General features: G+C 34.6%; 1 protein-coding gene across 1 annotated transcript; it reads left to right on the forward strand.

Annotated features, from left to right (window-relative positions):
• Nucleotides 1-967: 967 nt before the first annotated feature.
• dhps (deoxyhypusine synthase) lies at nucleotides 968-10,111 on the forward strand. The gene is made up of 10 exons (XM_046865423.1): nucleotides 968-1,121; nucleotides 4,647-4,846; nucleotides 5,460-5,612; nucleotides 5,708-5,829; nucleotides 6,258-6,354; nucleotides 6,696-6,782; nucleotides 6,911-7,016; nucleotides 7,909-8,012; nucleotides 8,108-8,233; nucleotides 9,572-10,111. Exons 2-10 carry the CDS (start codon nucleotides 4,652-4,654, stop codon nucleotides 9,665-9,667), a joined length of 1,086 nt encoding a protein of 361 aa, XP_046721379.1. The 5' UTR covers nucleotides 968-1,121; nucleotides 4,647-4,651; the 3' UTR covers nucleotides 9,668-10,111.
• The last annotated feature ends 680 nt before the right edge of the window (nucleotides 10,112-10,791 follow it).

A 10,791-nucleotide genomic window follows, 5' to 3' on the forward strand; every position in this document is an offset into this window, starting at 1 on the left:
CTTCTACGTGAATTCCACAGAAGATATTAACTACAAGCTTATGTTGCCACAGTTGCATTTACCGTACTTCTATAGAACCATGATAAAGCTAATGACTCTGTAACATCCTTTTTTGAGTTTCCTCTCAGATTGTTTGCTGTAACTTTATTTAGTAAACCACAATTGTATATGTTAGTGTGACTGACTAACCCGAGATGGATATAAGGACTACGTATTTTTTCTTATATAGTGACAGCACAATCGACATTAATAATGAATAGCTTAAAGTAAAAAGAAAAAATTCCCAATATGTGTAATTAAGTTTTTCCTATATACTGAAGACATTTTGGTTTGCGATAAAAGAAACAAAAAGGCTGATAGAACAGATGGTCGATTTTAATTTTTGAACATTTACATCTAAATATGTGAAACTTTTAACACAACGCTTGTGGCTGACACTTGTTTTTCTTGTCGCTGAGGTATGCCTTGTCAGATTCATAGTTCTAAAACTACTTTTGGTTTGAGCCTCGGGTTTTGAATGTGAAGACGGTATTGTTTTGTTAAAAATGCTAAACCAACATGTAGCTGACAGGTGTTCCTTGTTGCTGAGGCGTGCCTTGTTAGATTCTTTCGAAAAAAATCTACTCTTGTCAAGTCTGCATTTATTTGTTAAAAAGGATAAGACCATATAGCTGTCTATGGGAGAAAATCAGGCCATTTTAAAGTTGAATATGTGGAAATGAATAAGAGGCATTGCATTATTGAACAGTCATCAGAACAAATAAAAATTTCCTGAAACATAAAGCAACAAAAAGGGAAGATAATTAGAACATAATGACATACGTAGCTCTTTTTTTTTTGTCTCTAAGCTTGTTTATATATTAGTTTGTTTGCTTAAGCGTACACACTAAACTACATTTTGTCGGTATGTGGTCCCTTTTTCACTTGTTTATATGAAAACACAACCCTATTCATTCACGTCTCGCTCGCAGCTTCACGGCATGAGAAAACGCGTTTCTTCGGTTTGTCCCTCTCGGCTTGCTGTAGCCGACTAAAACCCATGCAGTGTTCGCTGCAGCAAAAGCAACGTGATGTAGCGGCTTCTGCTCATTAAACTCGTAACTCCGGTTCAATAACAGAGGGTAAGTCGTACAGTAGTTATTAATTGTTTCTGGAAACTGTCCTTGTTCAGTAAAGCCCTTTAACGATATGTATATTGTATAGTACTCATTATGTATCTAAGGCTAGCTCGTTGTACTGATATTATAACTAGCAAAACAGCATGAGAGGACGAAATGATGACCTACATCAAGGCACCGGACAGTAACTATATGTCATAATAAATTATTGCCTATATAAACTCAAAACCTAATATTGAAAAATGTATATTATTTAATATCTCATTTTAAACTGCACTGACTGAAAAAGAGGTGGCATCTACACTGCAGGTGTCAATGTGTATATGTGGACTGGTGTATATGTTTTCACTTCATACACTGCATTCGCCTTTTAGACTTGAATTACTTTGAATAAATAAATGATGGACACTGAACTTGATAGCAAAAAAGGCAGTCATTTACGGTTCTGGATACTTTTCCTGGTGACAAAAATCCGCTACATAATAAGGGTGAATGCTGTTGCGTGTCTAATCGTGCACTTACGGTATGGGTGGTGGGAGCCGTCAAAATAGAAGTAAAGACGCTTCAGAACGGCGTTTCTGTAGAAATTTCAGTGCATTTTCAATCATGTTCCACATTCTAACACTTAAAAAACATTTTCCATTATAGGTTTGTTTATTCTTTTAAATAATTCTTATTTACAGTGGCCCTGTTTATTACTGCATTAAATTTGAGGGCATTTTACTGTACAGTTTTTGAGAAAAGTGAAGGCAAAATCACTCCAAACTTCAGTGCATTTAAAATCATGTTCCACATTTAAACACTCATTAAATATTTTTATTTTCAGGATTGTTCAATCTTTCAAATAATTCTTATTAACAGTGTCCCTGTCTATTACTTTATTAAATTTCAAGTCATTTTACTGTGGAGTTTTTTTTAAGTGAAGGCAAAATCACTCCACACATTAGTGCATTTTTAATCATGTTTCACATTCATACTCATTAAACATTTTGCTTTATAGGTTTGCTCAATATTTTAAATAATTATTATTTTCAGTCACCCTGTATATTACAGTCTTGAATTTCAAGTCATTTTATTGTACAGTTTTTGTGAAAAGTGAAGGCAAAAATCACTTTAACCATCAGTGCATTTTCAATCATGTTCCACATTCACTCATAAAACATTTTTCTTTATAGGTTTGCTCAATCTTTTAAATTATTATTATTAACAGTGTCCCTGTCTATTATAGTCTGAAATTTTAAGTCATTTTACTTTACAGTTTTTGAGAAAAGTAAAGGCACAATCACTCCAAACATCAGTGCATTTTCAATCATGTTCTACATTTACTCTAAAGACAGAGACTGACAGAGACGGTACAGGACACTGTAAAAAATCATTATCTGAAAGAATGAGCAAACCTATAAAGGAAATTGTTTTATGAGTGTTTGAATGTGGAACATGATTGAAAATGCACTGATGTTGAAAATGTGCAGGTTTTTTTAAAAACTGTACAGTAAAATGAATTGAAATTTAATAGAGTAATTGATAGAGACACTCTAAATAAGAATAATTTGAAAGAATGAGCAAACCTATAAAAGAAAATGTTGAATGAGTGTTTGAATATGGAACATGGTTACAAATCCACTGATCTTTGGAGTGATATTTGCCTACAGTAAAATGACTTAAAATTTAAGACTTTAATATACAGGGAGAGTCTAAATAAGAATTATTTAAAAGAATAAACAAACCTTTAAAGCAAAATGTTGAATAAGTGTATGAATATGGAAAATGATATGAAAATATGAAAATGCACATACGATTTAGAGTGAATTTGCCTTTACTTTTCTCAAAAACTCCACAGTAAAATGAGTTGAAATTCAATAGAGTAATAGACAGGGACACTCTAAATAAGAATAATTTAAAAGATTTGGGCAAATCAATAAAGGAAACTGTTTAATGAGTGTATGAAAATGAAATATGTTTGAAAATGCACTAATGTTTGGAGTGAATTTGCCTTCACTTTTCTCAAAAACTGTACAGTAAAATGAGTTGAATTTAAGAATATAATAGACAGAGAGACTAAATAAGAATTATTTGAAAGCTTGATTATGTTTCTTAAACATTGTACAGTCAAACGAGCTGAAAATGAATTCACTGATAGTCATTATCACTAAATAAAGATCAATTGAATGAATTAGCAAGAATTTAAAGGAAGGTAAAATTAAAGGTGATTTTGCTTTTACATTTTACTATATAGTCTCAAAGAGTATTTGAATATGGGCCTTGATTATATAATATATTTACACCACAAACAGGAAATTGTATTATTTGTGCTTTGATAAAAAATTTTTATTGCTATTCTATGTATTTTAGTTTTTTTTCATTACGTATATGCCTTTCTAAAGCGTTTTTACATCTATTTCGACGGCTCCCACCACCCATACCGTAAGTGTACGATTAGACACGCAACACAAAGAAAAGTGTGGCTGGCTTAACCGTGTATTTTCAAGATGCGGCTGGCTTAACCGCAGTTAAAGGTGCTTCATGCTTTAACTTGTTTTTTATTATAACTTTTGCACAACCACATAAGGCTTCCATCTTCATAGACCTGCCCAACTAGTTTGATGTGCGTGTATGAATGTGCATATGCTCAATTCTGTTTTCAGTTTAATTTGCATAGCTCTTTTTTTTTTTCAACAATAAACATTGTCCCAAAACAGTTTTACAAAAGTAGATAGATTATAAATGCATTTTTATCATAAATTAGTCAATACAAGTGTATCCCTTATGAGCAAGCCAGTGGTGACAGTAGCAAGTCCCTGAGATGCTAGGAGAGGAACCAGATTTAGAAAAAGGGAACCCATCCTCAACTCCGAATGTCTATTCATTATAATTCTATCATTGTTAAAGTTATTAGATGTTCTCTAATAGACACTTGAATGCAAAACTGTTCTATGTTTGTATATATGTATAGATAAATAGACAGACAGACCGCCAGATTGATGGTATCATGGAGGTGATAGTGGAGTTGGTGGTAACTAATTGGCCAAAAATGTGGTGTACTGATCATAAGGTTGTGAGGTCAAATCGCTACACCACCAAACTACCACTGTCAAGTTATTGAGCAAGGCCCAAAACCTCATTTTCGAATACATTAAAAACACTAAATGTAATTCCTCCTGGAAAAGGGGGCATCTGCAAAAAAAAATTTAACAAGTGGGAAAATTAGAAGTTCTTGCACAATAAATAAAAAAAGAGTAAGTTATCATATTGTACTTGATTGTATCTTGATTGAAATGTGGTTATTATGTTTGCATGTGACGCCCAGTAACAATTCAAAAGAAAATATTAGCACACACAATCTGGCTTCATTGTTCGAGTTTCATAATACTATTAATGTGAATGAATAAATGTATTTTATGAAATCAATAACAAGAGGAGACTTGACCCATGTGCAACACCTTGTTTGGGAAGTTTGGGTAAAGACTTGCTCTGTGTTTAAACTGTGTGTTAATTTTCTACATGGTCAAGTGTCTTGTTTCCTCTCAGTAAAAATGACGGCTCCGATCCCCTGCACGGCTCGAGATGCTGTTCTGAGACAGAGTGATGCTCTCCCAGAGGACATGCCTCAAATCAGAGGTTATGATTTTAATCAGGGAGTAGACCACAGAGCTCTGCTGCACTCCTACCTGACTACAGGCTTCCAGGCTAGCAGCTTTGCCATGGCTGTACAGGAGATCAATAAGATGGTGAGTTCACAATCATATAATTACTGTTTTGCAAGTAATTTCCTTATGAATTCCTATTCATTCCTATCAATGAAGTAGGGTGGGGTAGAGTAGGGTGTTTTTTGAGCCAAAAAAAAATATTAATTTTTGCCCACAGCTAGAACATTTTATTTATTTATTTATTTATTTATTCATTTTTTAAGTGAATGCAACTAGGGCTGGGTTTATGGACAAAATCTTACATTATGATTAGAATAATTTTATATCGTCAAACGATATGAACATGGACATACATTTATATATATATTTTTAATTGATGAAACACATTACAAAACAAGATAACCGCCTGCTTTTATTTAGCATAACATCGATCCAGAAGAAGCATAAATGAGAATAGGCAAAATATAACGCAGTTTAATGGAAGCTTTATTAATGCAAAAGTTCTAAGTGTTAATAAAAAGTAAAAAAAAAACATTCTATTCAACGTCAGGAATCCAAACATCAGAATTATTTCCCTTTTTTATGTTGGGCTTTTAATTGAGCTTATACATTATAAGCTTATACTCCGATAAGAGCTGTTGTTGCTGGAAAGCGGACAATTATCGTTTCTTTCTGATACTTATCTTATTTTCAGATTGACAAACGACTGGAGCCAGTAAAGGAGCAGGAAAACAGCTGTGACTCTCAACAGAGTCAGTCAGGATGCACTATCTTCTTAGGCTACACATCCAACCTCATCAGCTCTGGTGTCCGTGAGACTATCCGATACCTTGTACAGCATAAAATGGTGGGAAACCTCTCTTTTATAGCTAAATGTCCTATTTATTTTTTTATTTTTTTATGTTTGTGCTCCTCATCTGGCTGTTTGCTGTGTTAATGCAGGTAGATGTTGTAGTGACAACAGCAGGAGGTATTGAAGAAGATCTTATTAAATGTTTGGCTCCCACCTATCTGGGCGAGTTCAGCCTCCCAGGCAAAGAGTTACGACAGAGAGGCATCAACCGGTGAGTCACAAACTAAACTTTAGATTTGTTTGTCAGTACCTCGCTTGGTGTTGTTAATGTCTGAGCTTTTACAAGTTTTTCTGGATTGACTGACTCTCTGAGGTTCAGGAATTGTTCTAGATGTCAATTCTGCATTTGTGAAGAGTCTAAAATCTTAGAATGATATAACCTAATATATAGGCTTTAGACATGTTCATTGTTAATTCCCATTAGAATTAAAAGAGCTCACTTGACATTAAACAGAAAATCCCTTGAGGTGCTCCACAAAGCACGAACAGTTGACCAGTGACGCCCAAACTATCTTTCTCTTTCGCATAACTATGTACGAGCAACTTGATTTTCCAGTGTTTCCATCTTGCAACAGGAGCTTTGCACTTTATTATTCTTGATGATAGTCACTGTATTTTACTTGTGAATTCTCATTGTAGAATTGGCAACCTGCTGGTCCCTAATGACAACTACTGCAAGTTTGAGGACTGGCTGATGCCTATCCTGGACCAGATGGTGTTGGAGCAGAAAACAGAGGTCAGAAATGTAAATTGAAGAAAAAAAATACAAGGATAAGGCACAGTGAATTGGTAAACAGTAAATAGGCATTTAGGGGTTTTACATGTCCCAGTAGTCCAGTTGCATCATGACCACTGCACATGACTGCAAATACTGGAAGGCTTGAGATCACTGAAGTTTGGCCCAGTAGAACTCCTGACCTAGAAATCCACCTGGGAAATGTGAGGCACTGTGGAACTAACATACTGTTGTGTATTTATTCAGTAATGTCAGTATTGCCTTTTTTGAATATTATAATCTTACCTGCTCTGTTGTACTCTAATGTGTGTTGGATGAGTCTAATGCTGATTTATACTTAGGGCACTTGTTGGACTCCCTCAAAAATGATCTACCGACTGGGCAAGGAAATCAACAACCCTGACTCGGTTTACTACTGGGCTTACAAGGTAGAGTGTGTTCTTTACCTACCTTTTACTGTAAATTTAATGGCTGACGTCCAATGTATTGTGTGTTAAATGCCAGAGGTCCTGCGTTTTTGTACCTTGTGTTTTTTTGTTTTTTTTTCTTCCCCCAGAATGACATCCCGGTGTTTAGTCCTGCAATCACTGATGGCTCACTGGGTGATATGATCTACTTTCATTCCTATAAGAACCCAGGATTGGTCTTGGACCTTGTGGAAGGTATGCACACTTTATAGAGCATATGTTTATTTCTTAAATCTTTACAAATTGACCGAACTCAGACCTGGCAACCTTCTCCATCTGACTGACTGGTTCATGGACATTGTCAGCTGGGTTTTATGGCTAGATCTCCTCAATTTTAGTTAAGATACAGACTGATGGTGTAAATAAAACCTTATAGGGTTTATAGGGATTAGTGAACAATATCAGGGTCAATGATAAACCATCCCAGAGCATTCAGTGGCTCTGGACAAAAAAAAAAGGACCCCTCTTGGGCTCCAGCAGTAAAAGGAGGGAAGCTGGGATACCTGGTCTTATCTGATCCCTCTGGAGATTTTTTGGGCTCCTCAGCAAAGTGTTGAGTTTAGTGTTGAACGTGAGCATAAACATTACACCAGAAGCTTTGAGTTAGCATGTATCAAGTGCATGCATACAGGGATTGTAAGATCTAGTTCCATGAGAAAATTCGTCACCTGTATTTTCCCATTAACAGTTATTAAAGAACATTTCTGTTTCTCGTGCATCATGGAGTTCGACTATGCCCTTTATAAGGCCTATAAGGTCAAGCCAAATAGAGTATATGTAAACTTTTACAACTAAGCTTCTGTAAGACTTGGGAGTAGGAGACTGAAGTATGCAAAAGAGAGCAGCTAGCACATTGTATTACTTTGCCTTGTGCTGCATAATACAAAATGGACACACACAAATACATTTCTGTTAAATTAAAGTTCAATCAGAAATCTGCTTTTAATTGCACTTGAAAACACATACCAGCATGTCAGGATTTACACAATGTTGCAATGAAGCTGCAATTGTATTTTTTTCTGAACAAATATAAAATACCAGATGTGCCAGTATTGCAGATGAAAACTAGTTTTTCTGTGTTCTATAGATATACGGAGGTTGAACTGTAAAGCTGTGTTTGCCAAAAGCACAGGAATGATTATCCTGGGAGGAGGCCTAGTGAAGCACCACATTGCCAATGCCAATCTTATGGTGTGTATAAGGAACGATCGCGTGTTATGTGCTGTCAGAAAAACTAGAACCGAACATACTTTATAATCTAATATGGCTTTTGTTCTTGCTTTTAGAGAAACGGTGCAGACTTTGCCGTGTACGTGAATACAGGGCAGGAGTTTGATGGCTCAGACGCTGGAGCCAGACCAGATGAGGCTGTGTCTTGGGGAAAAATCCGTATGGATGCCAAACCTGTCAAAGTAATGTTTGACTTCACATTTAGCTGGGAGTGGAGTGATGCATTATATGGCCACGTTTATGGAAACCTGATCATCAAATCCATACGTGGGCCTTCTCTGTTCACAAAATGTTGTAACCATTGTCTAGGCTGTCCAAACTTGTTTTTGCATGACAATGACCCTGTGCACGGTCCATGAGGACATGGTTTGCTAAAGTTGATTTTAAACAGCGGTTCTCAAAGTGTGTGGCGCAGCCCTCTAGTGGAGAATAAAGACATGAAAGGTGGGGTGCAGTGAACAGCAGGATTTATATACTTTTTTTGATCTTCTTTCATATGTTTTTATAGAGAAAACCATAAATATACAGATCATACACTCAAAGCAGCCACAAACAAACAATTAGGTCATTCATGTCATTAAATTAAAAGACTTATTTTCTTTATTTTTGTTTCTATATGCTGTTTGATTTTATTGATGTAGAACGTGATATTTCAGTAAATTAGACTTTTATAAGCAAAGTATTTAATTACTATTTTTTTGAGGTAATGGAGGACAGGTGGGGCTTGAAAAAGAAAAGTGGGGAATGGCAGAAAAAAGTTTGAAAACCACTAATTTAGAAGAACGTGAGTGGCCTACACAGAGCCACTGAACACCCTCGTGATGAATTGGAATGAAATAATTGCCTTCTCTCCCAAAATCAGTGCCCAGCTTAACTTCTTGTGTCCAAATGCATCATTTAAAAATCGAATAGCAGCTCACTGCCTAATGTTTCGTAATTGAGATTCAAGGGTGTGTGGGTGTGATGGACAAGTGACCACAAACTATTGGCCATATACTGTATGTAGAGTTTTAAATGATAATATTGACGCAAACCAATACTTTATCCCCTTTATAATTTTGGTTATCTTATTTTCGCTGCCTGCTTTGAAGCCTAAAATGAATTATTGGCAAAAAAAAAAAAAAAATTAATAAAACATTACATACAATGTTTGAAAATCCACTCAAACAATTGTAAAAATGTTTATATATAAAAAATATATTAAATATATAAATAATAAATTCCTTCAATGTGGTGAGAGTCAAGGTTTAAATTGTAAATATGCCATTGTATAAAATATTTATATATTTTTGTCTAATCAAGGGTGCCAGTAATTCTGGAGTTGGCTTGAGTTGTTTCTGAGATTATTATTATGCTATATGATCACGGCAGTCATTGCATTTGAATAATTTGAATCCCGGGTATGTGTGCTGCCTAGTGTATCAGAAGGGCAATAATAAGTGTACGTAATAAGTAATGGCGCATTATAAATGTAAATTATTGGTTATGATTGTGTAATAACTGTATGTTTGTTTTCACAGGTCTATGCAGAGGCAACTTTAGTCTTCCCCCTGCTGGTGGCTGAAACTTTTGCACGTCATGCCAGCAAACTGGTGGCACATGAAACGAGCGATTAACAATGCCTGCTCTCTTCTCATTCATTTTTACCCCTTTTTCTTTCTTTTCTATTTAGTTTTTTTACTGTTTCGTTATGTTCGTGTCTGTCCCGATTCTACCACATTGTTCACAGCTTTATACCTTTTTTGTTTTTTTTATCTTGTCTTATTATTATTAGTTTTTATTTATAATTCTGGGTATATTTGTGTCTCTTCTGTACTTACTGCTGCATTATTAGATTTTTTGTGTAGTCTTAAGAAGTTTAGTTTGTATACCAAAATATGTTATATTTAAAACAAAGGCTTTTATTAAAGACTATGAAAGAAATTGTAATAGAGTTTTTTATTTTTGTTGTTGTGCTGTAACAGCATGTGAGAGTTTACAAGTTAAATCTTTTATGACGTTGCTGCATTCATTCTGTTATTCTTATAATAATAGAATAAACAAGTTGTTTTACCTGGTTAGACTGATGTTGTATTGGCTAAGCCATTTGTCTGTTGTATTTTTTTGTGGAAGATGGTAAGTATGAAGTATTGCTTTACATTTGCATGACATAATATAATAAATCATTTATCGTGCCATTATGGCCCTGATTATAATATAATTATAATATATATATATATATATATATATATATATATATATATATATATATATATATATATATATATATATATATATACAAACAAATAGATATTATGATATATGAATTTTCCTTAAAACTTTTGGGTCACTATCAACCATCGAATTCTAGCACTAGATAAAAATTTTATCTACTCTAATTAATTACTGGATTCTTTCAGTGTTTCCTCTCAACACCAAATCTTGTTTTGCATAGGAGGGACAAATCATTAACTAGCATGCCTGGGACAAAGCGAAGTGTCTAAACAATTGGTTTTATTACTTATAGTTGTCTGTTGATGAAAGGTTTAGAAGAATGATAATTAACCAGTGATCAGTGTTTTTTTTTTTTTCCCCATCATCAACCAAAGAAAGGTTAATTGGTTGCTGATTGGTCACATCTCACTCCGGATCATATATCATCCACATTTGTTCCCACATCCTGCAACCTGCTGCAATACACACATTAACTGAAGATCAGTACTATTCTGAATAATTTATTTGCACATTTTAAAATCAGGTA

This window comes from Silurus meridionalis, chromosome 14, assembly GCF_014805685.1.
Source record: "Silurus meridionalis isolate SWU-2019-XX chromosome 14, ASM1480568v1, whole genome shotgun sequence".
NCBI classification, from domain to species: domain Eukaryota; kingdom Metazoa; phylum Chordata; class Actinopteri; order Siluriformes; family Siluridae; genus Silurus; species Silurus meridionalis.

What these genes read in the sequence shown, in the direction of transcription:
- dhps (XM_046865423.1), top strand. Translation starts at nt 4,652, where the DNA reads ATGACGGCTCCGATCCCCTGCACGGCTCGAGATGCTGTTCTGAGACAG. An exon ending in ACCTTGTACAGCATAAAATG is followed by an intron (nt 5,613 to 5,707) that starts GTGGGAAACCTC and finishes GTGTTAATGCAG; the next exon opens with GTAGATGTTGTAGTGACAAC. An exon ending in TGGATGCCAAACCTGTCAAA is followed by an intron (nt 8,234 to 9,571) that starts GTAATGTTTGAC and finishes TTGTTTTCACAG; the next exon opens with GTCTATGCAGAGGCAACTTT.